Source organism: Grosmannia clavigera (genome assembly GCF_000143105.1).
Source record: "Grosmannia clavigera kw1407 unplaced genomic scaffold GCSC_97, whole genome shotgun sequence".
Taxonomy (NCBI): Eukaryota; Fungi; Ascomycota; class Sordariomycetes; order Ophiostomatales; family Ophiostomataceae; genus Leptographium; species Leptographium clavigerum.
This window is the reverse complement of record NW_014040560.1, coordinates 600,847-628,827: the sequence shown is the minus strand read 5'-3', so window position 1 is coordinate 628,827 and position 27,981 is coordinate 600,847. Positions and strand designations below refer to the sequence as shown.

Here is a 27,981-nt window from a genome sequence, read left to right as displayed (position 1 = left end):
GAGAATAGGTGTGTGTGTGTGTAGAGTGTGTTCGTTGAGGTGCGCGCGTGTTTGCGGGTATAATGCGCGTGTGGGAAGAAAAAAGGATGCCAAGGTCGATCAACCAACACCCTACTCCTCCTTCCTGTTGACTGCTCCGGCCTCGATATCACCGTTGGCCACGGCCCGGCTAACACCAACCGGCTCCGGCTCGTCCTCGTCAGAGCTCTTGCCGGCCTGACCGCCAGGAGCATAGCTGCTCATGCCCCGAATCTTCTCGCCATAGATGTAGAAGATGACGGGGATGGGCACCAGGGCGCCGCCGACACAGCCGAGCAGCGTGCTGGCCCACTCGATGCCCATGCCGTTGAACATGTACGTGGCGAACAGGGGGAAGCCGGCGCCACAGAGCGACCGCAAAAAGGTGTTGCCAGCAATGGCTGAGGCAGCAAACATGAGGTAGGCATCGACAAGGTAGTTGAGCGACTGCAGGAAGATGGACATGAGCCCAAAGCCGGTCATGAGGCCAGAGAGCGTCGGGACGATCCAGTGCACGCTCTCCTTGTAGCCCGACCAGCCGAACCAGAAGATGCCGCAGGTGAAGGAGACGCCACCGGCGATGACGGACGGCAGGCGCCACTCGGGAATGGGCACGTTGTTGTTGGCCGCCAGCTTGCGGTTGTACCACGGCTGCTGCAGGAGCACGCTGAGCCCGGACAGCAACTGGCCGATGATCATGCCGAAGAAAGGCAGCCCGCCAACACCGGGTGTCATGTGGTGGACCTTTTGGAAGACAAACGGGTAGGCCGTCAGGAAGAGGTACAGGATGCCGTACACAAAGGCCATATAGACCGACAGCGACGTGACGATGGGCTCGAGGAAGAGCAGGCGCATGGGACGCGAGAAGTTCTTGGTGATCAGCTCCTTCAGGTCAACCTCAATCTCGTCCTGGCGAGCGTGGATGCCCCAGTTGAGCGTGGCGCGGCGCAGGTTCGAGGCCTTCTGGACCAGGATGGCCGGCGGGTACGTCTCCTCCTGGAAGAGCACGATGAGGGCGAAGCAGAAGAAGCCCATAAAGGCCGGGATGTACTGGGTCCAGCGCCAGCCGAGGTACGACGTTGAGATGAAGCCGCCGATAAAGGGCGCCAGCAGCGGGCCCGAGAAGACAGCCATGGAGAAGATGGTGATGGCGATGCCGCGCGTCTGATTGCCAAACATGTCGGAGAAGACGGCGGCGACGACGGCCAGTGGACAAGCGCCAAAAAAGCCACCAAAGAAACGGCAGATCAGCACCGTCTGCAGATCCTTGGCGGTGGCGACGGCGATACAGAAGACGGAAAAGCCAAACATGGAGATGGCGAGCGGCATAACACGGCCCTTGAGCTCGGACAGCGGGGCCCACAGAGTCGGACTGGACAAGAGAGGCAAAGGTCAGCAAGGCAACGTGTGCACGGCAAGCGGGCCGAGAAGACATACCCAAAGGCGAAGCCCATGACGTAAAAGGACACACCGAGCGTGCCAACCTCTGCGGACACGTGGTACTCGGCAGCCACATGGGACGTTGCGGCGGAGAAGATGCTGGATGTGAAGGCGGCCGTCATGGTGGTGAAGCCGAGGATGGCAGCGGTGTACAACCTGGACGGTTGTAGTTAGTTTTGGGAGGACAATGCCGAGTCCGAGAGGAGAGGAGAGGGAACGTACTTCTTCTTCAGAGGCCAGTTCTGGGCGTGCAACGGGTCGTCCGGGCCGTCGAACTCGACCACGTACTTCTCCTGGTCCATTTGCGGCGGGTAGGGCTTGCCGGCACCAAAGGCCGGCAGCGGCTTGTGCGAGCGGCTGCCAGTGTGCGAGCGGCCGACGGTGCCGCTGCGCTGGCTTTTGGCCGTCTGAATCCGCTCGAGGTCGACGATGGAGAGGGTGCGGTTAAGGCCAGACGGGCCCGGTTCGCCCGAAGCGTGGCGGTGGCGCGCGCTGGCAGCATCTTCCGACGAGGACGAGGACGAGGCCGTGGGTATGTGGGCGAGCGTAGCGTCGAGGCTGTTGCGGCGCTCCAAGCTGGCCCGGGAGATGCGCGTGGGAAAGACGGTCGGAGACGCGTCCTCCTCGATCTCGGCCATCTCGTCGTCAACTCTGTTGAGGACCATTGTGACGGAGGAGTGATCTGAGAACGATCTGGGGAACGATGAGATGAGATACGGAGACCGGGAGGGCAGATGAGACCCGGACTGTGAACGGCAATCAATCAAAGGGAGATCGTCAGCCAAGACAGGACTGAGGTCGAGGGCTTTCAATGGAAAAATTCTTTGGCTGGCCCGGTAGATAAGTAGTCTGGCTGTAGTCTTGCCGTGGCAACTATAGTAGCATTGGCAACTGCGGTGACTCGTAGACTAGTGTGCGTCCCTGTCTAGGAAAAGTAATAACACGAGGCGTTGGGTGCAATATTAGTCCGTCCAGTGGAGTCTGCTTGAGCCGGGATTATATCTGCTCCATCCGAGAAGTAGTTTACAACGGAGTTTGTATGCGATGATGAGGCCAGAAGGCGGGAAGGGCTGCGCATATGTATGTACCATACATAGTACATAGCCCTTACGTCAAGAGGGTGGCAAAAAAAAAAAACAGCAGCGATAGAAGACACAAGGCACACGATTATAAGATACACGCACTTTCCATGGAGGGGAAAACTGCGGCTTTTGGCCTTCTGCTTGGCCCTGGCATCATGTCCCCATCTGCCGACACCGATGGAAGGTCTCTGGACAGTTCTGTCCTTCCGGCTGTCTCGCGCCTTCGCTGTTTCGGTTCGCCGGTCCATGAGCCCGTATACCTGATGATATGTAAGCAAAGGACGTCGCAGAGAGGCTTGGCTCAAACTGCAGATCGAGGGGCGGACGGGCTCGGCAGCCATGGGCTCTGGATTTAAACAAAAGTCGGACTTTGCAACATTTTCTGCGACATTCGCGCACCTTGCGGTTGGGCCGCCGCCGGCTCGTATTTGCTCTCGACGTTTTTCTCTTTCTTTCCCTTTCTCTCTTTTCTCTTGTTTTTTTCCTTCGCTCGGCGGGACCCACTACCCCAGCAGGCGGAGCCATCCTGACCAGTCTCGGCGCTTGCCCAAGCTCCGGCTGCCGATGAATGGACCACACTAAGCCCGAAGCGGGCACACGTGGCTCTAGCATGACGCCCCTTCCCTGTCCGAGCAGAGGATTGTCGTGCAGGCGGGGTCGATGGTCGCCTAGACGAAACAGGCCGCCAGGGAAAAAGGAGATGCCAAGCGGCAGCCTGGAGGCAAACGAGGGTCGACAGCCTCACCGCAACACGTCGGCGCGGGTGCGTGGTGTGATTGTCAATGCAAACACAAGAGGGACGAACCCCGCAGCCGGTTCTGTGCTACTACGACGTACGTGCTGATTGTCTAGGTATTATGCGGAATGCGCAAGAATCAGTGTCCGCTATCGGTGGTGGCCTGAGTCAGCACACAAGAACCCCCCCATAACAAAACAAATCAGGAAGAATACTTCCTTACGGAGAACTGCAGATGATGTTGAATGTCGTAGTACGGAGTACTCGTAGGAATATCGCCGGCGCCACTATGCCGTCCATTGCCGTCTCAGGCCGAGTCCTGAGGGGAAAGAAAGTATTAGTAAAAAAAAAAAAAAACCAACAGCAGCAGCCCTGTACCAAATTTTAGCAATCTTCTAATTTTTTCATTCATCAGCCCCACCGCCGAAACACAAATACCATATTCGGAGCCGGGCCTATTCATACGCAACTTGAACGAATGATGCAGAGCGCCCTGGTCCACAAAAGCTAGGAACGAGCCGTCGTGGCAAATGAGCATCCTATCGTAGTCTTACTTTTCGGTGTGCTGGTGGGAAAACACCAGAAGCAGCCCTTGTCGTTTCCACCCCCTAGTTGCATTGCCGTTCCCACTCGTACCCGGAGAAGCTTACGACGTACGCAGGCACGTCCTGTGGTCATCCAGACAATCCCAACATCCGCTGTACTCGTAATCAGACCGTGCAGGGCGCTGAGGCAGACGCACAGCCAGAAACAGACGCGGCATATACCACATGATGCCCCACCTGTTTTAGACGAAATGATGAGTCGAGAAGCGGTACAAGGCTGACTACGGCCATAGAAGCGGCTTGCAGCACTACTTGATTCTATTAAATTACGAGTACTTTGTACGAAGTTCTTACATAGCAACTATATCTACTCCGTACCAAGCCGTCTTTGGCTGACTGGTCACGTGATCGGAGCTGATCAGAGCTACTCTACCGGTGCACGCCCCAGTCGTCTTCCTCCAGCAGACCGGCAGCCTCCTCCAGGCTCAGCCCGCTGGTCTCGGGGTAGCAGGCGCGCACCAGCACGAAGCCGACCGCACAGACGGCGGCATACAGCACAAACGTCCAGGACGGCGATAGGGCGTCCATGAGCGGCAGAAAGGTGAGGCCGACGGCAAAGTTGGCCAGCCAATTGGTGGCTGTAGACAGGCCGCTGCCCAGCGAGCGAACGTCGAGCGCAAACAGCTCGCTCTGCATCCACGGCACGTTGCCGAGACCGATGGCGTACGAGGCCACGTAAAGCATGATGCTGACCAGGACGACGTAGGCAGCGCCGGTGCCGTGTTCTGCTGCCCGGCTGTCCGACTCGCCCGGCCGTGGTCCCGACACGGACACATGCAGGAAGGAGAAGCCGTAGGCCACCAGAAGCAGGCCTGCGATCATGACGGGGATGGACCACAGCAGCACGCGGCGCCGGCCGATGCGGTCGACCAGCAGCAGGGCGGCCACAGTGAAGACAAAGTTGGTGGCGGCCACGGTGAGCGACGTGAGCGTGGGCTGGTCGAAGCCGACGATGGAGAAGATCGTTGCAGAGAAGTACATGAGCGAGTTCTGGGGGCAGGTTAGCGGGAAGCGCTGGCAAGGAGGCACCGAAAACGAGGAGAAGTAGCACGTACAAAGCCGCAGAGCTGCTGGAGTCCCTGCAGCAGACAGGCGATGGCCAGGGCGCGGCGGTTGCGGCGAACGGCGAAGAGGGCGGACCAGGCGCTGCCGTCGAGCCGGGCGACGAGGCGAGAGAGGATGGGGATCGAGGTTGTGGTGAGTCGGGCGCTGCGCCGCTGCAGCTGTCGGTGGTGACGCAGCCGGGAAGCCTCGTGTTCCTGGCGGACCTCAGCCTCGATGGCGCGGAGAGTGTCGACGGTATCGGGAGCGTCGGGGGGGACGGCGAGGATGCGAGCGATGACCAGACGGGCGTCAGCAGGCCGGCCGACGCGGACGAGCCAGCGCGGCGACTCGGGCATGGAGGCGAGCAGAAGGACGGCCTGGACGACGGCCGGGACGGCGCCGAGACCGACCATGCAGCGCCAGGCCAGACGGACGTCCAGGAACGCGGCCAGCAGCCAGCCGAGCACGTAGGCGACGACTTGGCCGAGCGTCACGAAGAGCACGTTGATCGTCACCAGCCGGCCGCGATGGGCTGCCGGGCTGACCTCGGCGATGTAGAGCGGCACCACGAAGCTGGCCGCGCCCACGGCCACGCCGACGACCGACCGTCCTGCCACCATGGCTCCGACCGTGTGGCTGCCCGCCTGCACGAGCGCGCCCGCCACGAAGAGCACGTCGGCCGCCAGGATCACCGCTCGCCGGCCGCGCGCGTCTGCCAGCACCGAGGCCGCCGGCGAGGCCACCAGCGCGGCCAGCGACGTGCACGACGTGATGACCGACTTGTCGAGCGACGACAGCGGCCGCCCCGAGAGCGACGACCCGATCGAGACGAGCGTGGCCGAGATCACGCCGGTGTCGTCTGGCTCAGAGAGAGACAGGTCAGAGACGAGACGAATCGAATCGAAACGAACACATCGAAACAAACTCACACCCAAACAGAAGCCCGCTGATGCCTGCTGACAACGTCAGCAGCCACACAAACACTCCGGGTCCGTGCTGCCCGCTCTTGCTGTCGTCGCCTCCCAGCAGCCGCTCCGCATCTGTCCGGTCGCTCCGGCCGCTCGGCTGCTCGTCCGCCAGCAGCGGCTGCTCGTCGTCGCGTGCTGCCATGCCGTCACCGCTGCTATGTTCGTACTCGTACAGCTCCGTGGCGTCGGCCGAGCCGCGTTCCATGCACCAGAGGCGGTGGCGACAAGATAAGCAAGTCGGAGGGATCGTCAGGTGGACCTGTGGAAAATAGATGCTCGCTGAATTCGATGGGATTCCTTGCTGCTGTCGTCTGGAAAGCCGCTACGACGTACGCCGGTTGCTCCTGCTGTTTACGGAGTATGGTGTATGTGTAGGCAGCACTCGTAGAACATTCCCGTCGCCCCCAATTACGGGGCTGTCTCACAACTGGCTAACCGCTACAAGACTAGTCTCTCAAGGCATATGAGGAACAGCTCCAAGCAACTCAAGACGCAGAGGCAAAAGGCGTACAGCGTACAGCACTCTGTATTCTCGCCTGTTTCCTGTACATAGTATAGTAAGGCACTCTCCTATCCATGTCGTCTTCCGGCCCATCTACGGAGCAATCGCCCATCGTTACCCCGTACTTCCTGACAAGATGCGTTGTCGTCTAGGCATACCGCCTTTTTGGCCCCACGAGAAGCTCCAGAACAGACTACGGAGTACTTTGTTAAAGCCTCTTCAACTACCTTGCAGATGGAGGTTGAGGGGGACGTGCGAAGCTCCACCGAATTAGGCGAGCATACGTCGTACTACATACTCCGTAAGCTCCCAGTTCCACGCATATCCACAGATGCTCCTCATCCTGTAAACAAATGTCAAGCTGCCGATGGTCGCCAACGTTGGCTGTCTCACAAAACCTCCTTGTACACTGGCATTTATCTCTAGGAACGAGTCATACTATTATAGGAGTCTATACTCCCACTGTCTTGGATCACGTCTTGTACAACATGACTCCTTGCTCATACAAAATAGCTAGTATTTTAAAACACAGAAGTCGAATGAGAGGAAAGCAAGGCACATCTAATGTCGGTATTGCTATGCTTCGTGTCCAAAGTCGTCCAAAATTCAACGTAAAACTGCATCCGGCTTTCGAAAGACTGCACTGTTTACAACCACAGAGCAAAGAGCGCAACGGCGGCCAACGCACCGCTCGTGTAAATCACGCCACGACCCATAGCATTGGCGTTCGAAGCCTTTGTGGCCGAAGCTGAGGCGCTGGCGCTGGTGCCGGTAGCGGTAGCGGTGCCTGTCTTGCTCGCGCTCGTCGTCTTGGCAGTGGCCGCGCTGCCGCTCTGGCCTGACGTGTGGACGGCAAGCGAATCGCCAACGGTGGGCAGCGAGACATCGCCGTCAACGAGCCAGCCGCTGACGGTCGAGGCAGGGCACGCACGTGACGACACGCTCGAGGCTGCATTATACTTGGAGCTGACAACACCCGTCGGCGTCAGCGTGGCCCACTGAGACTTCAGGTTGTTGAAGTCAGGCGAGATGGGCGTCGGCGTGCCGCTGCGCACCACGGTCGCACCGCTAGCAGTGGCATCACCAGAGCCGTAGGCAACGAGACCGTAGTTGTTCGCCTCCTGGATCCACTCGTAGACAATGGCACCGCTCCAGTCGTCGACCATCTGGTCGCCGAAGATGGCGGCCTGGTCCGCGAACAAGCGGGGACCCGGGGTGTTGCAGCCGGTCTCGGAGAAGAAGATGGGCACCGGGAAGTCCTTAGCCTGCGACTCGAGAGACGAGTAGCCAGAGCCGGTGTAGGAGGACGGGTCGCACCACTCGTACGAGTTGAGCGCGTAGAAGTCGACCGAGTCGGACGCGTTGCCGCAGGTGAGGTAGTCCTGGAGCATGGGGCGCAGCTCGGCGATATCAGCGGCAGAGTAGCCGATAGGGAACTTGCGGTAGCCCTTAGAATCGCGGTAGGCCTTCATGTCGCGGGCGGCAGCCTTGATGTAGGGGGCGGCCAGAGACTCGTCGGCCTTGGCAATGACCTCATTGCCGACAAAGAAGCCGAGCACGTTGTCGTAGCTGGAGAACGCGTCCATGACAGCCGAAAAGCGGTCGAACTGAGTCTCGTTCCACGTCGCATCGGTCATTGTCTGGGGAGAAAAGCCGGGTTAGCTTAAGAATCTAAAAAAAGGTATTGATAAACGGGAGCGTACGGGAGACAGGATGTATGTGCTGAAGGTGTCCAGGTCGATGAGCGCATAGATGCCAGCATCAGCAAAGGCGGTCATACAGCCCGAGTGGTCGGCAGAAGCGTCGACGTGGTAGACGCGAATGCTGTTGGCCCCTAGGGTCTTCATCAAGGCGGCATCGCGGGTGCACTGCTTCTCGTCGACCAGCGGGTCGTCATCGGACAGCTGGTACGCGACACCTATGCATTGTTAGGGTGGAACGAGGGGAAGACTACAAAAGGGAAAAAGACAGAGAGAGAAGCGAACCCTTCAGGAAGAACTGGGTGCCGTTGCTGAGGAAGAACTTGCTGCCCACAGCCGTGATTGTTGGCAGGCTGTCGGAAGCAGCAGCTACAGAGGTAGCAGCGCCGAGCACGGCGCTGATGGCAGATGTGAATTTCATATTGGAGCGGTATTGTAGCGGATGTTGTGGTCTAAAGAGAGCGAGAAGCGAAAAGAGTGCTGCGATGCGGCGATCGTGAAGCAGCCGATATCAGTATATAAGCGAGGACACGGCCGGCAGAGGGAAGGCACGAAGAGCGGCTGTCGTTGGGAGTGAACGGCTACACGAGGCAGGAGCCTAACGAGCGTGAGATGCGAAAGAGAGACAAAAGCGCGGCCGTAGCGAGCGAGGCCTCGGGATGGATGAAGAGAAGACGGAAGAGAGGCGGGAAACAAGACAAAAGCAGTGGTATCTCCAAGGAATGAGGGAGACGAGAGATTGGTGCTAAGAAAAAAAAAACACGATATGAAGGATGGTGGTTCGTGTTCTGGCTTAAAAACAGGAGAAGGCGACCCCGAGGTTACAGTGGCACAAGTACAGGTACACAATCACGGGCGCGAGCGCGGCGAGCGCGCTGTACCAGTACGACACTAAGATGAAGACAGGCTCTCTGAATTAATGCAGGAGGTCTTGTTTGAAAGATCCGAGCTAGAGTGGGCTTGGCGCAACGCGGAGCAAGCTAGCGGTCACCGATTCGCTGGAATGCATTAGCGCAGATTGGAGAGTAAGGGTACAGAGGCCATAGTGTGAAAGGACTGGTACGCAGTATTACGGAGAGATACTCCGTACGTATTAGAACATGTCTGGGGCAGTTTGTGCGCGACTTGTGCGCCCAAGCGAGAGGGAGCATATTGTGTACAGAGCACGTTGTACGAGTACAGGACTCGAGTGCTCGTGGCCCGCGATGACGGCGTCGATCGATCCTTCCCGCATTCCGGCTCTTTCACTGCTCGACCACAACAGCTGCCGGAATGCTGCTCGCTGCTGCAAGATAGAACGCCACACAGGCAAGCCACAGTTTGGGGGGGGGGGGGGATCCATGGAGTTCATTTTCCGTGCCTAGCTGATGTACTCTGTAACATTCTATCCAATATTTGACTTTAAGCCTCCGATCCGCCAACTCCATACCAGAACTCCACCGGGGTATCCGTCTCCTCGTGTCATCATTGGAAACATTGTGTATCGCCGAGAGGCGTCACGGAACGCCGTGCTGTCGTCAGAAACATTGTCGTGGCTCGTGTTTGTGTTTGTGATTGTGTCTTGTGTTTTTTTCGTGTGCCGACCGTTGTCATCGTACTTTGTCGCGGATTTGCAGGTTCCGGATGGCCTGCAGGCCATTGGCGAGGTCGATGCCCACGCTGCCATTGCCACCGCCGCTGCTGCTGCTGGCACGAATGCTGCTGGCTGACCCGCTGCCGATGCTGCGGCTGCTCTGGCTGCCGGACTGGCTGGGCTGACGGCTGAGGTGATGACGGCTATGGTGGCCGATGCTGATGCTGCTGCTGATGCTGCTGTGGCGCGAGGACGGCTTGGTGGCAAAGGCGGCGATGTCGGTGTCGGTGCTCCGGGGAGAGATAGCGCCGCCGTTGGCAGCAGCAGCAGCCGCATCGGCTTCAGCCGACGAGGACGAGTGGGGATAGGCATAGTTGGTGGTGGCGATGCGCAGCGATGCTCTGCCGAGGCGGCCGACCCCGAGATCCCAGACGTCGCCGGTGCCATACTGGTGGACGCAGTGCGGCTCAGCGATGCCACAGCTGTCGCGCAAGATCTGGTACATGCGGGTCTGGACGTCGAGGGCAGCGAGGCGATCGGCCGGGTACGGTGCCAGCATGCGCTCGACGATCTGCAGCATGGGCGCGACGCCAGCGAGAGCCGGGTCGTCCTTCTTCTTGCCGGCGGCCTCGCGGGCCAGCGCCACCATCCAGCTCTCAACCTGGCCCAGATTCTTGTGGAAGGACGAGTCCAGCACGGCACCACCACGGCCGGGCATTTTGTGTTTGGCCGCCCGATGCGCCGCAAACGACCGTGTCGGCCGCTTCAACATGAACCCCAGCAGCTCTAGGATGATGCAGCCGAGCGAGAAGATGTCAGCCGCTTGTGGGTTCAGCTGCGGATTGGCCGGTGCCGAGTGGCCGCCGCGATGGCCAAACGCGGCCGCTGCAGCTGCTGCAGCTCCTTCGGACGACGACCACGACGTTCCCGTGTTGCTGCCACCGCTGCCACCATTGCTGCTGTGGATCGCCATCCCTCGCGCGGCTCCGCCCCGGCCAAAGATGGTCTCGCCCGTCAACAGGCTCTTGCGGCTGCTCCCACTGCTGCTGCTGCTGCCGTTGCCGTTGCTGCTGCTGCTGTGGCCGCCGCTGCCCGACGGACGGTACCACTGCTCGGGAGCGGCATAGTCGTACGACTCCTTGTCGAACGAAGCCTTGTCGGTGCCGGTACCGGTGGCACCGCCCATCTCGGCGCCAAAGTGGGTAAAGTCGGAGAAGAAGACGTGGTTCGCGCTATTGAACAGCACGGACGACGGCTTGATGTTGCCGTGCGAGAGCCCGCGCATGTGCAGGAAGCACAAGGTATCGACCAGACAGTGGATCCAGTTGAGCATCAGCTGGCGACGGTCCTTCTTGGCCAGATTCTTGATGGAGGCCGGCGTCGTGGCCAGCAGCGACTTGAGGCTGCCGTCGCTGGTCGGCGTGAAGAGCACGTAGCCATAGCCCTGGTGCACATACGAGCCCCAGTACGAGACCAGGTGGTCGTTCTGCAGACTGCGGATGCTGTTGGCCTCGTACTGGAAGTCCTCGTACGAGAGGAAGCCGGATCCGAACTGCGACTCGCTCGACGGTGCCAGCGGGATGCGTCGCCGTGCAAACACCTGACCGGGATAGTTGAACAGCACCACGCGATCCTTGCCGCCACTGTCGCCGCTGCCACTGCATCCGCTGCCGGCTCCGCTGCTGCTGCCGCCGCTGCTGGCGACGACGTCGAGCGGGACGACCGCGACATCGTGGTAGAAGACGTGCTCGCCACGTTCCAGCGGCGTCAGCATGTAGTAGAACTGGCGCTCAAAAAACTTGCGCTCGAAGCGGGTGTCCTTGGTGGGCGTCAGGGCCAGGCGTTCGACCTGCTCGCGGTCGACCGGCAGGTCCTCGTCGTCCCACGAGTCGTCGATGATGCCAAAGATCTGGTCGGGCACGCCGAGGTCAACCAGGATGAGGAAGATCGTCTTGGCCTTGTCGTCGATCCACTCCCAGTAGGTGCCGTCCGTGAGGCCGTCGCCAAAGCCCAGCGGCCGGTCCAGCCGGGCAATCTCGTCGGGCAGCAGGTGGGAGCATACGTACTGTCGCGTGACAGTGCGCTCGATCGTGGCGGCATCCCACCACATGGTGATGTGCGTGTGTGCGTATATAACTGAGTTTTAGGCGAGGCTCTCGCTCGTTCCTTCCTTGTAGGAGAAAGGGGTAGAAAGCTGCGGATGCACCGGCAGACAATCGCAAGGTGGAAGAACAAGTGTAGAGAGAGGACACGGTGGAAGACGAAGGGAAGGACGGAAAGAAGAGAAAGGTTGTCCGGGTTGGGGATGCACAGCTGGAGAGGGATGCAAGGCCCAACCAGCGGCCGTGTGGTCGTTTATCATGAGGGCGAGAGGGCTGTCTTACTATGCACGAGTACGTGCTCTTCGGCAGAATACACACAAACGGTATCGCGCCTGGTCCCAAGAACTTGCTCTCGCTTCTTAGCACGAACAGCTCCCCCTATGAGGAGTATTGCACACCCCACTCGCCGCGCGAGCCAGGCAGCCCACTTTGTAATAGCGATGTTGGATAAGGCAAGGCGACTGGCAGACGAAGATACGAGCAATCTTACGGAGTACCATGTACCATTACTGCCGGTAGCCACAGCCGCGGCCGGTTCGGGCATATTACAAGCATGCATATGGGGACATCGGACAACGAGACATGTGTCCTTTAGCTGTATCTGTACAGAGTACTCCGTAGACACGGACAGCAATATGGGGGGGTGGGGTGGAAAGAGGCGATGTGTGTGAGCAGAAGACCAAAATGAGCCCCATCGAAGGCTCCAGGGTCCCAGAGATAATTCCGGCGGGCACAACAAGGGCTCGCAGTATTCTCTACGAAGACGGCGCGCGGAGCGCGAGTATCTTCCCATGCAGACGGCGTGTGACCAGTCACGATGCGCGTTGCTATCTCACCTCCTAGCCGCTGTACGTACATAGGACTACTCGTAGGTAGAGGGAACTCTCTCAAGACCAGACACATGGCAGACGGCCCGCGGGGGTGCACGGAGAGGAGGAGGATCCATTGACCAAGTGAGCAGCGCATCCGCTGGCCGACCCAGTGTTTTTCTTTCTTTTTTTCTTCTTTTTTTCCGCCTACTGTTTATCTCTCTCGATCAGCTTTCCTGGTTCCAGATTAGAGGGTCGTGCGGTGCCGTAATTTGAGGGCTAGCGGCCGTCTCTGGGCGCGTGCGCTGATTGGCCCGAGGCCAAGTGCAGAGATACATCCGAGATAAGGGAACGGACGACCATTTGGTGGCTGGCCCTCTTTTGTGTTTGCATGGGTCAAGGAAACGCGGGATGGGCGTGCCGGTGGAGAGACCGGCTAGCCAGAAGAGATGAAAGGGGACGAAGGAGCGGCTGGAATCCCGGTCGCTATCCGTCTCTGGCCGGCTGAAGTGTCTGCTCCGTGCAAGGGCATCGGCACGCTGGCTGGTCTGCACCTCTCGGAGCCGAGCGGTTCTGTCGTACGCTGTACTCGTACGCCCGTATTCCCGTGAGCTGTCTGCGCGTACGACGTACGACGTACGTCGCGCATCATCCCGGCGATCTAGACTGCCGCAAGGACGCTACCACATCGCATGTGCCAGCAGTCCGTATTCATTACGTACACGGCAGTGCTGCGAGTGGCCAGACAGGCGCTGCGTGGACGAGGGCAGATCCGCAGCCGGCTGTCGGACAGGCCGTCAGAGCCGCACGGTGATGAGATGCTGAGATGCTGAGGTGAGACGAGCAAGGTCGTAGCTGCAGGCTGCGGCTGGCAGCTGCTACCTGTCTTGCCGTCGTGCAGGACCGGCTGTTCGAGTGACCGCCGAGGCGTGATCACATGCATGAGCTGAGAGTGAGACGGCGGACAGAGCGAAAAGGGAAAAGGGAAAAGGGAAAAGGCGAAAGACGGTGAGGTCGAACGGGAAAGGGGAAGGAGCAGACACGGCAAAAAGGGAAAGCACCAATGTGAGCCTTCTCCGTACAATGTACTCGTATACCTCCTATGCATCTGCTATCCTCTATGCGAGGACTCCGTACTTTGTGCCCTGCAAGGATTGCCACGAGTCCTTCGACGGCGCCTGCGCGGAGAGATATTCTTCCCCACGCCCTTGCACGTCCTCTTCGCCTTATCACGAAAGTCGGGGACTCCACCACCTCCAGGTCTTGGCACGACATGCATGTAAGATACATACTATGTAGGAAGATACTTCCGGCTTACTATGTCCCGATTGGAGTGTTACAGTGTACTCATACTCGCAAGCAGATAACCGCTCCTCAGATGCTTGCAGGGCTGCTGCATACGTACCCCTGCTGTTGGATCCTGGTCTGCTGTTATCTGTGCATTGTTGTTTCTTTTCTTTTGGATGCTGATCGACAGTACGTCTGCCAATTAGCACTTGTCTGGGCTTCTCATTCGTCTCTCATCTCATCTCACCTCTCATCTCGCTTCTCACCTCCTCCACCGGCTTTACCATCACACATCTCGCCTCTCGCCTTCTCTTCCCTCTCTCTCTTCCTCTCTCTCTTCCTCTCTCTCCTCCCCTCTTTCTTCCCCTCTCACATCTCTTCTCTCCCCCCCTCCCCCCCAAACTTCTCCACGTATGAGTCGTGCAGCTTCTTCTGTCGATCCCACTCCTTCTTCAGCCGCTTCTGCTGCGTCTTCGGCACATCGCTACCGTCTGCCAGCTTCGTCGGCAGCCCGTCCGCATCCCACGCCCCGTACGCCTCCGAGCTGCGGAAGAGTGCCTGCGGCGTCACCTTGGCCCGGAGCCACTTGTCGGCCTCGGCCTGGTCGCGTGCCCGCTGTGCCTCCGCTTTGAGCCGTGCTTTCTCGGCCGCTGCTGCCGCCTTCTCCTCGCGTGCCGCTACCAGCCGCGCTGCTGGCACAATCTTGATCAGGCTCGGCCGCTCCGGCTGGTCATCTAGCTGCACGCCCAGCTCGGCCATGTCGTAGTCGCGGATCCGGTCGCTGAGCGCAAGCACCTGCTGTTTCGTCTCTGCGCCTGTCGCTGCTGCTTCCCGTCGCAGCGTGTCGCGCAGTCCCGAAATCGCCCGCAGATACGGCAGCGCCAGCCACTCCACGTTCTGTTCTTGGCTGTCGGCCAGCGCCGCAAACTCCGCCTCTGGCTCTTGGGCTTGCAGCAGTGCCTGCACCTCGGCCAGCGAGCCCCCCGCCGCCTCGACTAGACCGGTCACCTCGGCTCGCACCTTGGCGTACGTTGTCGCGTAGGGCTGCACGGCCGTCTTCGGGTCCACGTCCTGTCCAGCCGTCGTCTTTGTCGGATTCGCCGGCCCCCAGCCCACACGGCCCTCGTATGGCGGCTGCGCGTTCGCGTCCAGGCCGAAGATGCCCACCACCTTGGTCACCCAGTGCGCCACCGCCTCCACCGGTCCCAGGTCTGCTCCTGCCTCGCTCATCGCCACGTTGGCACTGCGAACTACCCGCAGAATCACCTGCATCGCTCCCGGCGTGTCAAACGAGTTGCGCAGCGCCGCGTCCAGGTCCTGTTGTGCCTGCTCCAGCTCTGCCGTCAGACCGTCCTGCAGGGACAGGCTCTGCACCTTGCTCGTCATCGTTCCTGTCCTGGTCTCGGCCAGTCGGGCCTTGATGTTGGTGAAGAAGTTCTAGTCGGTTAGCACGAATTACAAACACGTAATCACACAAACAAAACCCGCCAAAAACACTCACATCCAGCGTGTTCTCCCAGCTGCTCGCCTGCTTCCGCATGTCCGGCGACACCTCCAGCCCGTCGTTCCACCGGCTCAGCATAAACACAATACGCATGCTGCGGGCCGTGTAGCCCGTCTCCAGCGCGTCCTGGATCGTCTGGAAGTTTTTGAGCGACTTGGACATCTTGGACCCGGCAATCGAAAGATGACCCATGTGCAAGAAGTACCGCACCCAGCTGTGCTCGCCCGCGCCTGGCCGGTGGAAGAAGGCCTCGCTCTGCGCCAGCTCGTTGTCGTGATGCGGGAACGCCAGGTCGATACCTCCCGAGTGGATGTCCATCTGCTCGCCCAGCTTGTCCGACGCCATCACCGAGCACTCAATGTGCCAGCCCGGCCGCCCAGCCCCCCACGGACTCGCCCAGAACGGCTCTCCCGGCTTCGATCTCTTCCACAGTGCAAAGTCGCCCGCCCGCCGCTTGCCCGCTAGGCTCTTCGACAGCGACCCTTCGCCCTCCTCCTGCAGCGCCTTGTCATTCTTGCTCTCCGGTCGCAGCCGCGCGTACGTGTTGCCCGCCCGCTCAAACGCCTCAATGTCAAAGTACACCGATCCGTTCGCCTCGTACGCAAACCCCTTGTCGATGATGCCTTTTGTGAACGCCACGATCTGCGGCACGTACTCCGTCACCCGCGTCACCGCGTCTGGCCGCAGCACGTTAAGCGCGTCCATGTCGTCCGTGAACGCCTTCTCCATCGCCTGCGTCAGGTCCGTGAACATGGTCTGGTCGCTCGTGTCGATCGTCTCCTTGTACAGCGAGTCTAGGTACGGCAGCAGCACCTCCTCCGCCGCTTCGAATACCGTGCCGCTCTGGAGTCCGCGTGCCGCCGAGTCCATGTTGGCCACATGCATCTTCGTCTTGGCCTCCGCATCGCCTGCCCGGCCCTCGCCCGTGAGCGTGCCGCCCGCCAGCACCGCCCCGTACACTGCGTCCCGCCGCTCCGCATAGATGGCTTCGCTCAGCCCCACCGGCCCTGCGTAGCCCGTTAGCAGCAGCGGCAGGTTCGCTGCTGCGTACGCCTGGAAGGCTGCCGAGCCTAGCGCGTGCCGCTGCTCGGCCGTGTACGTCTTCTCGCGCTCCAGGTCCAAGAGCCGCTTGCGCCGTGCCTTGATGATGATCTTGTCGTCCACGTCCGTGATGTTCATGATGAACTGCACCTTGTAGCCAAAGTAGTCCCGCAGAATCCGCCGGATCACGTCTGTCGACACGTAGTTGCGTGCATGACCCATGTGGCTGAGATCGTACACTGTTGGCCCGCACGAGTACCACGTCACCGTGTCCTCCTGCTTGGGCTCAAAGTGCACCGGCGTCCCGGGCTTGAGCGAGTTGTGCACCGCGATCCCGGCCCTGCTGGCCGCCGCGTTGACCGCCATCGTGTATGTGCTGCAGAGGCGCAGAGGCTCGACAAAAACCGGTCTTGTTCTCGTCTGAGAGAGATATCGCGCGGAACAAGGGCGAAGCAGCCTCCGTACTGATACAGACAACAGTCGGGGAGGGTGCATCCAGCTCGCGGAGGTGTATGTCACCAGATGGAATTTGCGCCGTCGTCGTACGTCGTAATTTCGAATACTGTGACTCCAAATTTAGCTCTTTGCGACAGGTTGACGAGAACCCCGCAAAATGGCACAATTGCCAAGTCGGTCGGTTTTTTGATGATCCTTCCGGCCTTTAGGCAAGAGCGACCGCTAAAGCCTAGGCTTTATACGAGACACAGCACTCCAAAATTATTATGTATCATTTATATGTCAAATTATACGGAGTATTGGTGCTCGGTTTATAGTATCGCCATTTCAAGACGCCGGCCAGCAGCAGTCAACGATACCTGCGGCCGCATCACAGCGTCTCGATGAGCATGTCGCTCTTCTTCTCACTGCTGCTGCCGGCCTTCTGCCCGATAAACGACTTCATTGCCGTGTCCACGCCCGCGATCCACCGCACGATCTGCTGCAGACCCACCGGCATCACGCTGTACCAGTCGATCCAACGGGCATAGAACGGCATGCCGATGAACTCGGCCTTGCCGTTGTCAATGGCAGCGATGATCTCCTTGGCCACGTCCACCGGCTCCACCACCGGCGCCATGAACGAGTTGGGCGTCTGGACACCGTAGAAGAGCGGCGTGCTCAGCTGGCCCAGCGTCACCAGCACCGTGCGAATGTCCGGGTGGTCAGCCTTGAGCTCGGCCGTCAGCGACCGGTGCAGCGCAACAAGTCCGGCCTTGGAAGCTGCGTAGTCGGTCAGATACGCCGCCCCGACCTCGCCAATGACGCTCGAGATCGTCACGATCGTGCCGCCCTGGCCGCCGCGCACAATGCCGGGGATGAACGTCTTGAGCGTGTAAAAGTGCGACAGGAGGTTCGTCAGGATGCTCTTCTCGACGTCGGCAAAGTCCATGTCGAGCAGCTTCTTGCCATTCACGACGGCCGCGTTGTTGATCAGAACGGTCGGGCATCCGAGCTGTGCCAATCGCAAGAGTCAGCATCAAGTCCTCTCACTTCCAGAAGCGCCGGACATGACTTACATCCTTCTCGATCTCCGCAGCACACTTAGCCACCTGCTCCCTGTCGGTGACGTCGCACTTGTAGAACGACACGCCGCGTGCCTCGCCGTTGGACATCTCCTTGATATCCAACACGGCCACGCTCGCGCCACGACAATGCCGTACACCTCTGCAATCAGCAGGCCCAGCCCGCTTGCGCCTCCAGTAATGACGATGACCTCCTCGCTAAGGTCGACAGAGCGTGGGGTGCCAAAAGCAACACGCTTGTTGAAAGCGCTCAGCACCCAGCATGTCGTGATGAAAATGGCATAGACGATGGAAACGCGCATCGGCGTGGCTTCCCAGCCCATGTGCTCGGCGCGGAAGCACAATGGGATGAGCCATGCCACGAACGGGTGGAAAAATGTGACATAGAGGACCTTGAGGACGAGGTCGATCGAGATTGGTGCAAACCACGAATCGCGCTGAGGCGGGCGCTCGAAAGCGTCCATGGCGGTCGAGAGCAGAGGAGAAGAGGAACAGAGAGAATTCGAGAAGCAAAGAGCAGGAGAGAGAGCTCGCAGTTAGGCGGTATGGAGCAAAGACCGTTAGGACAGAAAACGGGAGGAGCTCCGGCACCTTTATAAAGACTCGCCAGGGTCGCAGCTCTGTTCGTCGCAACTGAAGTGGCCTGAATCTCGGAACGTAGAGCCCCTGGACATGTTTCGAAGAGGGGCCAGTGGAACGGCAAGCTCCAGAGCCCCTGTGTCTGGCCATCCAATCAGGACCGATCTAGAATTCGACGCCACACATTAGCCGCCCACATGTGGCGGTGTGTCCGGCCAGGCAAATGGGCTTCGCGTCCGTTGCAACCTGGGGCAAGAGCTCTTCAGCCCGCCTCGATCGTCGACCTCATCAAGCTGCCCATCCCCGTCACCGCGACACCAGCTGCGAACAGTGCGGCCGCCTCTGCACGAATCAAATTTTTGGACAGCGGCTCTCAGTCTGCTCAATCCAGACAATTTACCCTCGCCGTACCAATTCCAAGTACTCGTCCATCCCCCCATCCGACCACAATGGCCGCTGGCGACTCCGAGCGGGTGCAAGAGGCCAAGAAGCTGGCCGTCTCCAATCCAGCAAAGAGCGAGTCGATCTACAAGGATATCATCTCAAAGACGCCGTCCGTCACGTCAGATGCCGCCATCCGGGAGTACGAGACGGCGCTGATCAGCCTGGGAGAGCTGTACCGGGATCAAAAGTCAGTCTACAGAAGAGCTGCGCATGTGGCAGGTGAGGACTAGTCGAATTCTGACAGCTCACAGAAACACGACCGAGCTTGTTGAGCTGGTAACGCGGAGCCGGACAGTGCTCTCGTCGTTTGCAAAGGCAAAAACTGCCAAGCTGGGTATGGATGGCTGCGTCCCCCTCCCTCTCCAGTAGATGTCGCTCACACATATCCGCCATCCAGTGCGCCAGCTGCTCGACCTCTTCCGCGAGATACCCAACACGACCGACACACAGATTGCCGTGACCAAGTCCTGCATAGAATGGGCGACGTCGGAGCGCCGCGGCTTCCTGCGGCAGAACCTGGAGACACGGCTGGTGGCGTTGTACATGGCGAAGCAGGCGCACTACGATGCGCTGACGCTGATCAACGGGCTGTTGCGGGAGCTGAAGCGGCTGGACGACAAGCTGGTGCTGGTGGAGGTGCAGCTATTGGAGTCGCGCGTGTACCACGCGCTGGGCAACGTGTCCAAGGCGAGGGCCGCGTTGACGAGTGCGCGCACGAGCGCGGCGTCCGTCTACACGCCGCCGCTGCTGCAGGCGAACCTGGACATGCAGTCGGGCATGCTGCATGCGGAAGATAAGGACTTCAACACAGCGTTCAGCTACTTCATCGAGGCCCTGGACGGCTACCACACGCAGGACGAGCCGGCCAAGGCGACAGCGGCCCTGCAGTACATGCTGCTCTGCAAGATCATGCTCAACCTAGCCGACGACGTGAACCAGCTGATGGCGTCCAAGCAGGCGGTCAAGTACGCGGGCCAGAGCCTCGAGGCCATGAAAGCCATCGCGCGGGCCCACGCGAACCGCTCGCTGGAGGAGTACGAGCGCGCTCTGGCCACGTACCGCTACGAGCTCGGCAGCGACGCCTTTGTGCGCAACCACCTGCGCCGTCTCTACGACGCCATGCTGGAGCAGAACCTGGTCAAGGTGATCGAGCCCTTCTCGCGCGTCGAGATCGAGCACATTGCCCACATGGTCGGCCTCGACACCCAGCAGGTTGAGCGCAAACTGTCGCAGATGATTCTCGACAAGGTCATCATCGGCGTGCTCGACCAGGGCGCCGGCTGCCTGATCATCTACGACGAGACGGAGCGCGACGAGGGATACGACGCTGCACTGGCCACCATTGAGAAGCTGAGCAACGTCGTCGATGTGCTGTACACAAACCAGGCCTCGCAGCTGGAGTGAGTGGCCGGAAGGCAACGCCCGCGGAGACACGCGGAGGCGAATGGGGCAAGTTGCCGTCAAAGAGGCAGCTGAGATTGTCGTGTATTAGTACTGGCATAGAGAGATCGCTTGAGGCGTTTTGTCAATCTACCCAACCATTCGATGGCTCGGCCAGTGCATAGGCAGAGACAAGACCACCCATTCCGTAGAACTTGATCCCAGGCTCCAATAAGAAGCGAGCTTCCAACAGCGGCGCTCGTTGGCGCTATAACGGGGTTACCGATAGCGATAACGGTTCTGCATAACACGCCAGTACTCAATTTTTTCGTCGTCGCCTTTTCTGCCGGTCACAGCAGAACGACGTCGAGAGAGATTTGTTCGGGCTGCCATGAACACGACACGCTGTGCCTGCCGTACGTCTGCTCTCCGGATATTCATCAGCAGTCTTATCGGTCCCCCCACCACACAGCAATGGCGACGGCTCAGCGGGCTGCCCGGGCGACCAAGCAATAGTGCCAACATAGCTCGCTATGCGCTTCGACCCATAGCACGGCGGCCGCTCGTTGTCGCGGCGCTGCAGCCAGACAGACAGGCGCACTCATATCTTGCGACGGACGGCGCAAGTGCAGCCGTGGGCGGTGTCGAGTTGGCGGCGCCACCAGCGTCAACCGATCCTGTCTCGATGGTAGAGCCAGGCGGAACGACGAGGCAGCAGGCTGTGGCCGGTGCACAAATGCCAGGGAAGCACAGGAGGAAAAAGCTGCGAAAGCAGCAGGAAGCGGAGGCGGCACGAGCTGCTTTGGGAGCGGCAGCAGAGACGTCGACCGTCTCCGAGGCTGCTGCTGGCGAGGCGCCTGTTGCGGGTGACAGCATCATACACGAGGAGTTGCCCGAGGACACAGCAGCAGGAGATGCAGGGGCTGAGCCGGCAGAGAAGAAGCGGGTCAAAAAGCCAAGATGGACCGACGCCCAGCGTGCAGAGCGGCGCCTTGCCAGCTCTGCCGCTTTGCGGTCAGAGCCATCATGGTCAGAGTCATCAGAGCCATCAGATTCATCACGATCGCCACGGTCACCACGGTCACCACGGCCATCACCATCGACGCTGCCACCGCGCATCCCAAGCTGGAAGATCCAGAAGCGTGCGCTCCAGGACAAGTTCCCCGACGGCTGGCAGCCACGCAAGAGGCTGTCGCCGGACGCGCTCGAGGGCATCCGGGCGCTGCACCGGCAGTTCCCGGACGTGTACACGACGCCGGCGCTGGCCAAACACTTTATGGTGTCGGCGGAGGTGGTACGACGCATTCTCAAGAGCAAGTGGCAGCCGCAGCCGGCCGAGGAAGAGGACCGACAGGAACGCTGGTTTAGGCGCGGCAAGCAGGTGTGGGCGCGGTGGGCGGCGCTGGGACGGAAGCCGCCGAAGCGGTGGCAGGCCGAGGGGATCCGGCGGGACTCGTCGTGGGCAGGCCGACGTCAGCGGCAGTTGGAGGGGGGCGAGGGGGTGGAGAGGGTGGAGAGAGGGAGAGACGAGGAGGAAAATGAGAGAGAGGGAGACGAGAGAACGAGAAGGGAGGAAGTCGTGTCCAGACCGATGAACGAGAAGAAGCTGCTGCAGGTCGTAGCCGTCGGTCAGCCGAGCCAGAGACGGACAGACCCAGAAGAGGACGCACGCAGAGTCTAGGCCGAAAGATGCGGCTGCAGTGAGAGCCGCAGAACGACGAGTCCGAGTCGTCTGCATGGCTGTTTGCAAAAGGCCCTGGTGATGAATAGGCTTGGGCCAGATATGGACTTGGAATGACAGCAGAGACAACAAAATCACTACTTGTCTTGTTCTCGGACCTGCAGATCGTCATGAACTCGGGACCGAGTTGCGAGACAGTGGACGAACGTGTTTTGCTCGCACATCGCCGATAAGCAGCCTGTGAGACATGCGATAGGTTTAATGAAGCACCAGCTAGGCCGATTAGGCATCCCTGTCGCTCAGCCAGGTCCCATACCACCTTTGGATGCGTACAAAGAGCGCACTCGTCTGCTGGTACGATGGCGACAGCTGAATGCGCTGCCGAGACCTCGTGGTGCAAGCTGCTGCTGGTCCGGCGATCTTGCGCAAATGCTGCGCGTGTTCGTACAGAGTAAGGGCAGAGACTCACCCAGAACACCAGCAGAGACAGGTCATTACTTGTACGGAGTACAGTACGGAGTATGTAAATGATAAATTGCTGCTGGCCGCCCAGCGCTCTCATTGGCTGCGACGGCGCACTGACCCCTAGAGCCAGGCCGAATACAGCAACGCTTTCCAAAACCGGCGGCGCGTCCCCGCGCTCGAGTCGCCCACCCAACGCCCAAGACAAAAAGGCCCCTATTACTGCCGTCTACGACTACCATTTTCTGCCATGCACGGGATTCAGCATGGTCTCGGTCGCTATCGCTGGCGCCTTCCAGCTGTTGAGCTGCTCCACCGAAGAACTCGTACAGCCCCCTGCCTAGACCTGGACGACACAAAATACGCACAAGGAAAACACAAGCGACGAGTGAAAAAATCGAGGGCCAAACGGCAAAACGGCAAAACGAGGCACACAGGCCATACACAGCAAGAGCTGCGTGAGAGACGGGGAAAGCCATATGCGAACGCTGCGACCGTTGGCATCGCGTCTTTGCGACACTCCCACTCTCGGACCTGTTCTGCCCTGTTCATTTCATATTGGCCATCGGCCAGCTGGGGCCTCTTCTGCCCACAATATCCCTCTATCCCTCCGCCTTCGACGAGCTGCTGCCTCTCGATCGTGCTGATCGCGCGTGCTGCTCGCCAGCACCCAGTCTTCTGCTCTCCCCGCGCCTCTTCGATCTGCACCGGATTCCGCATGGACGCCGTCCGGTGAAGTTCCTGCGTTCAGCTTGAACCAGAGACTACAAACGACCTCTTATCATTACCACAACAACAGCAGGGCTTTTCCGAAAACCCGCCTTCATTCACTGCTGCCATTGGCCTCGCCCGTTCACTCGTTTTCTATTGTGCTGTAAGTCGTGCGCCGTGTCCGGCTCTGGTTCGCTCTCGGCTTCGTCCAGTAGCAGTGCCAACTTTCCAGCCTCTGCCCACTTGTTTATTCTCGTCTGTCTCGCTGCTGTTCGTCCCATATCGGGCTGTTGACCCTTCCTAGCACCCAGTCACTCTTTCGGCCCTCTTCTCTCGCGCCTTTTTCTCTCGTTTTTTTCTCGCTTTGAGCGCTTTTCAACGGTCAGATTTTGCCGCTCGATCGTCCTTATTATCAGCATTATCGCCTGCCATCGGCCACACCGCCATACACCCACCAGGCCGACGGATGCATCCAATGGCAGAAGATGGCGTCCACTCCCTCTAACCGACTGAAGCTGACGCCGTCCAACTCGCCCTACAAGCATCGTTTTCCCCGATCGCCCAGCCGCGCCCAAACGTTTCGCGATGCGTCTACATCCCTGCCCGCCACCTCCCGACTCTCCTTGACGAGGGTGGTCGGGTCTACTTGCTGCTCGCCCACCGGCTTCGACACGGTGCACTCGTGCTTTGCCTACATTGCCGGCGGTGCCGTCGTCGTCGTCGACGTGCACGGCAACCACTACCGGCAGCGCTTCTATCGGGCACGGCCATCGGCCGTGCCTGTCTACTCCGTCTCGCCCGTGTCACACGCTCCATCGACGCCGACGGGCACGCCCAAGGCCAACGACAGCCGCAACCGGGCGGCGCCCAGCCACCACCGCGAGTCTGGCTTTGGGCTGTCAGACTGGGCCGACTCGCCAACATCCGGCAAGACGTGGACGCAGCGCGAGCGCATCAAATCGGCGACCTGTCTCTCGCTGAGCCGTGACGGCCGGTTCTTGGCCGTCGGTGAGACCGGCTACGCCCCCCGCGTGCTCATCTTCAGCCTCGACGACGCCTCGTCCGACATCCCGCTCGTCTGCATCAGCGAGCACAGCTTCGGCGTGACGGCCGTGGCCTGGTCGGCCGACTCGCGCTACCTCGCCTCGCTCGGCACGGCCAACGATGGCTTTCTCTACCTCTGGAAGATGGACCCGCGCACCGGCTCGGCCAAGCTGTTCCAGCAGAACCGCTGCACGTCGTACGTGCGCGGCATGATCTGGCTCGGCAGCACGACGTTGATCACGTTTGGCATGCGCCACATCAAGGTCTGGCGCGTCGAAGAGGGCCTGTCGGTCAGCAGTGCCTCGCCCGGCAAGCCTGGCCGATACACGCTCGACGGCAGCGTCTCGTCGCCCATGTCCCAGCAGCAGCAGCACCAACAGCAGCAGAGCCAGTCGCAACACAAGACGCTGCCGGGCCGGAACATTCTACTCGGTTCTCTGCTCGACGCCACGTTCAGCTGTGCTGCCATGCTGGCAGTTGGCCGTGCGATCATCTGCTCCGAGGCGGGCGACGTCTGCCTGCTGGAGTCTGCCACGAAGCAGACGAAGCTCGTGCGGCTGCGGAATGCTGGGTTCCCCGTGACATGCGTGTGTGTCCGGGAGGGGAAGGTGTACGTTGGCGGGAAGTCGGACCAGTCGATCGCAGTGGACCTGGTCGAGCTGCTGGCTGAGAGCGAGTGCCGGCAGGAAGGGGCCGGTTCTGTGGGCACGAGATCGGAGACGGCGTCGCCGACGACGCAGAGCAGCAGCAGCCAAGTGTCTTCGGTCAAGTCGACATGTTTGAACGATGGCCTTGTGGCCATGGGCTTTCTGACGGACCACGTGGTGACGGTGGACATGAGCCGGTCGATCGAGATATTTTCGGGGATCGAGCACGTCCCCGGGACGGATGCGGGATCAGAGGTGACGCGGATGCCGATTCCCGGGCACGGAGAGCCAATTTTGGGGGTACAGGCGCTGGGAGCACCGAACGCGGCCGACGCAGCGTTCTTCACCTGGTCGGCATCGGGGACGGTGCTGTTGTGGGGGCTGGAGGGCGAGATCAAGGCATCATTTCAGGTGCCGGTGGAGCAGACGGCAGGCGAGACGGATCTGGACATGGTCAACCAGCTGTCCGTGGTGCGGGCGACGGAAGGGGCCAAGCTTTTTGTGACGGCAGACCGGCGGGGAATTCTGCGCGTGATGGACTTTGCGACGCGGCAGTTTGTGCTGGAGACGAAGGCGCACGCGTCAGAGTGTCAGTCGATCTCGATCTACGAGGACGAGCGGCGGCTACTGCTGGCGTCGAGCGGACGCGACCGGACGGCACAGCTGTTCAGCCGGCAGCAGGACGGGACGGTGGCGCACCTGCAGACGCTCGAGTTCTCGGCCAAGGTGGTGCAGGTGGTGTTCACGGCAGACGACCGGGTGATCACGTGCTCGTTTGACCGGACGATGCAGGTGCACGAGCTGGTGTCGAAGGAGGGCGAGCCGGACGTGCTGGCGGCGATTCCGGTGCGGGTGATCACGCTCAAGGCGTCGCCATCGTCGATGGCGCTGGCGGCAGGGGGCAAGTCGGTGTACGTGTCGCTGCTGGACCGGACGGTGTGCCAGTACGACCTGGCGACGGGCAAGCTGATGTCATCGTTCAAGTGCATCGACGAGGGCGGGGCCGAGACGGCACTGCTGGACTCGCTGATCTACGGCAAGCAGGAGGCAGCCGTGGTGGCAACAGCGGGAATGCTGATGCCGGGTGGTGGAAGTGGAAGCAGCAGTGTGGTTGGTGGTCTGCCGAGCGAGGCAGCCTTTCTGCTGGGGCTGTCCAACACGGACAAGTCTGTGCGAATCTACGACGCGCAGACGGGCTCGTTCCTGGACCGCGAATGGGGCCACACGGAGGCGATCAACGGGGTCGCGCTTATCGACGACAAGGAGGATGGTGGCGGTGCCGGAAAGGACGACATGGGCGGCTGTCGGAAGGTAGTCAGCGTGGGGTCCGACGGCACGATCATGATCTGGGCTCTAGACCTGCGGGATCCGGTACGGCCGGGGACATCGGGCAGTCGAGAGCCGTCGCCGCCCAAAGACGGTGGTGGCAGTGGCAGCGGGCTGTTGCCGACGTTGGCGCGGCCACCGCTGCGACGGGTGCTGTCCAAGGCGGAGCTGGCCGAGTTTCAGCGAACGGGCAGCAGCGAGAAGAATGGCAGCGGCAGCGGCAGCACCAACGGCAGCGTCAGTGGCAAGCGGTCGCCGTCGCGGTCGCTCTCGCGCAAGACATCTCGCTACAATCTCTCGTCGAGCAGCGGGTCGACGCGGCCGCCGATGCCGATGCCGATGCCGATGCCGATGCCGATGCCGATGCCGATGCCGATGCCGGGGAGCAGCACGGGCACGGCCAGCGACACGATCACGGAGGACGCGATGACGCGGCGGGCGTCAGCAGGCAGCGGGTCGGGGAGCCCACCGATGGCGGTCAGTCCCAAGGCCAAGGTGCGGCGGCGGCCGTCGCTGCCGGCGATGAGCACGATGTCGGGGGTTGGTGGAAACGGAAACGGACGCAGCAGCAGCAGCCTAGCACGAAAGAAGCCGAGCATGAGCAACCTGCGGGGGGCACAGGGACCGAGCAGTCTGAGCTCGGCGACAGAGCAGACATGTCGGCAGCTGCGGACGTATCGGAAGCGGCTGGCGGCGGCGACGACGACAGCGACGACGAGCGGCGAGCTGGTCTCGGCCGAGGCGCTGGCCGAGCTGGACCAGGAGCTGCGGCTGACGATGGCGGCGCTCGGCGACCGGACGATGCGCGACGGCAAGACGGCGACGATGATGCCGGTGAGCGAGCAGCTGGACGGACTGCTAGACGAGAAGCTGGATGGACTGCTGGACGAGAAGCTGGACGAGAAGCTGGAGCGGCTGGTCGTGCTGCTGGACGAAAGGTGGCGGGTGCAGCAGGAGACAAAGGAGCGGGAGGAACGAGAGGAGCGAGAGGAGCGAGAGAGAGTGCGGCGAGAGGAAGAGCAACAGCAAGAGCGACAGCAAGAGCGACAGCAAGAGCGACAGAGAGAACGAGGGCAGAGACAACGGCAGCACCAGAAACAGCGACAGGCCCTCGCAGACAGGACGTCCAAGAACAAGAGGACACTGTCGGCACGGCGACGGGGACAAGGCCGACATGGAAATGGAGGAAATGGAGAGAGTGGGAGTGGGAGTGTGAGCGAGAGCGTGAATTTGAGTGAAAGTGGGAGTACTGGAAGTACGGCCAGTGTGGACAGTGCCAGCACCAACAGAGCCAACAGCACAGCCAATGGCACAGGCAGCGACCAGACAACCGGCGACGACGACCACAGCAGCAACAGCAACAGCACAGACGACAGCAGCGAACCTAAAGCCGGCAACACAGGATGAGCCGACTGCTCGTGGACCTTTTTTTTTCTTTTGTTTATTTGTCTTTTCCCCATTCTGTTCCTTTGACCATTCCTTTCCTTGATCTTCTCCTTCTTTCCTTCTGTCGGTCCGCTTTCGTTTTATACCACCTTGTATCAACACACTTTGTGCTCTGTGCGGCTGCACAACAGGCCATGGGAAGAGACGCGGCTGCGTCTGGGTTCGGGAGAGGAAAGGGCAATCTGTACGATACACGGAGCATCTGGCGTTTTCGCGTCTCCAAGGCGGCGCTCCCTGCCGACATCTCGGTCTCCTTTGAGGGGCGGCGGCCCGGCGAGGCCAGCCTGTCTCGGCTGTGTTTGCTTAGTCATCTGGATAGTGACTCCAACG

The 27,981-nt window shown here is 60.5% G+C and overlaps 7 protein-coding genes across 7 annotated transcripts; 2 read left to right on the top strand and 5 right to left on the bottom strand.

Annotated features, from left to right (window-relative positions):
* Positions 1 to 111: 111 nt before the first annotated feature.
* On the bottom strand, positions 112 to 2,123 carry CMQ_4374 (major facilitator superfamily transporter multidrug resistance; the record flags this gene model as incomplete). The annotated part of the gene is made up of 3 exons (XM_014312530.1): positions 112 to 1,390; positions 1,456 to 1,614; positions 1,681 to 2,123. 3 exons carry the CDS (start codon positions 2,121 to 2,123, stop codon positions 112 to 114), a joined length of 1,881 nt encoding a protein of 626 aa, XP_014168005.1.
* A 2,127-nt stretch (positions 2,124 to 4,250) lies between these two features.
* On the bottom strand, positions 4,251 to 8,516 carry CMQ_4783 (glycoside hydrolase family 72; the record flags this gene model as incomplete). The annotated part of the gene is made up of 7 exons (XM_014312939.1): positions 4,251 to 4,871; positions 4,937 to 5,784; positions 5,855 to 6,152; positions 6,227 to 6,237; positions 7,084 to 8,035; positions 8,099 to 8,313; positions 8,381 to 8,516. The coding sequence occupies 7 exons, from the start codon at positions 8,514 to 8,516 to the stop codon at positions 4,251 to 4,253; spliced, it is 3,081 nt and encodes a 1,026-aa protein (XP_014168414.1).
* Positions 8,517 to 9,339: 823 nt separating this feature from the next.
* Positions 9,340 to 11,778, bottom strand: CMQ_4891 (protein kinase domain containing protein; the record flags this gene model as incomplete). The annotated part of the gene is made up of 2 exons (XM_014313047.1): positions 9,340 to 9,370; positions 9,923 to 11,778. The coding sequence occupies 2 exons, from the start codon at positions 11,776 to 11,778 to the stop codon at positions 9,340 to 9,342; spliced, it is 1,887 nt and encodes a 628-aa protein (XP_014168522.1).
* A 1,462-nt stretch (positions 11,779 to 13,240) lies between these two features.
* CMQ_4317 (cysteinyl-tRNA synthetase) lies at positions 13,241 to 16,777 on the bottom strand (the record flags this gene model as incomplete). The annotated part of the gene is made up of 4 exons (XM_014312473.1): positions 13,241 to 13,486; positions 13,985 to 14,045; positions 14,270 to 15,303; positions 15,368 to 16,777. 4 exons carry the CDS (start codon positions 16,775 to 16,777, stop codon positions 13,241 to 13,243), a joined length of 2,751 nt encoding a protein of 916 aa, XP_014167948.1.
* Positions 16,778 to 17,237: 460 nt separating this feature from the next.
* CMQ_4375 (short chain dehydrogenase reductase) lies at positions 17,238 to 18,395 on the bottom strand (the record flags this gene model as incomplete). The annotated part of the gene is made up of 3 exons (XM_014312531.1): positions 17,238 to 17,861; positions 17,926 to 18,046; positions 18,070 to 18,395. The coding sequence occupies 3 exons, from the start codon at positions 18,393 to 18,395 to the stop codon at positions 17,238 to 17,240; spliced, it is 1,071 nt and encodes a 356-aa protein (XP_014168006.1).
* A 564-nt stretch (positions 18,396 to 18,959) lies between these two features.
* On the top strand, positions 18,960 to 22,015 carry CMQ_4472 (26S proteasome non-ATPase regulatory subunit 11; the record flags this gene model as incomplete). The annotated part of the gene is made up of 5 exons (XM_014312628.1): positions 18,960 to 19,141; positions 19,206 to 19,288; positions 19,352 to 20,354; positions 20,782 to 21,792; positions 21,922 to 22,015. The coding sequence occupies 5 exons, from the start codon at positions 18,960 to 18,962 to the stop codon at positions 22,013 to 22,015; spliced, it is 2,373 nt and encodes a 790-aa protein (XP_014168103.1).
* Positions 22,016 to 23,673: 1,658 nt separating this feature from the next.
* Positions 23,674 to 27,612, top strand: CMQ_4327 (WD repeat protein; the record flags this gene model as incomplete). The annotated part of the gene is made up of 1 exon (XM_014312483.1): positions 23,674 to 27,612. One exon carries the CDS (start codon positions 23,674 to 23,676, stop codon positions 27,610 to 27,612), a length of 3,939 nt encoding a protein of 1,312 aa, XP_014167958.1.
* Between the last annotated feature and the right edge of the window lie 369 nt (positions 27,613 to 27,981).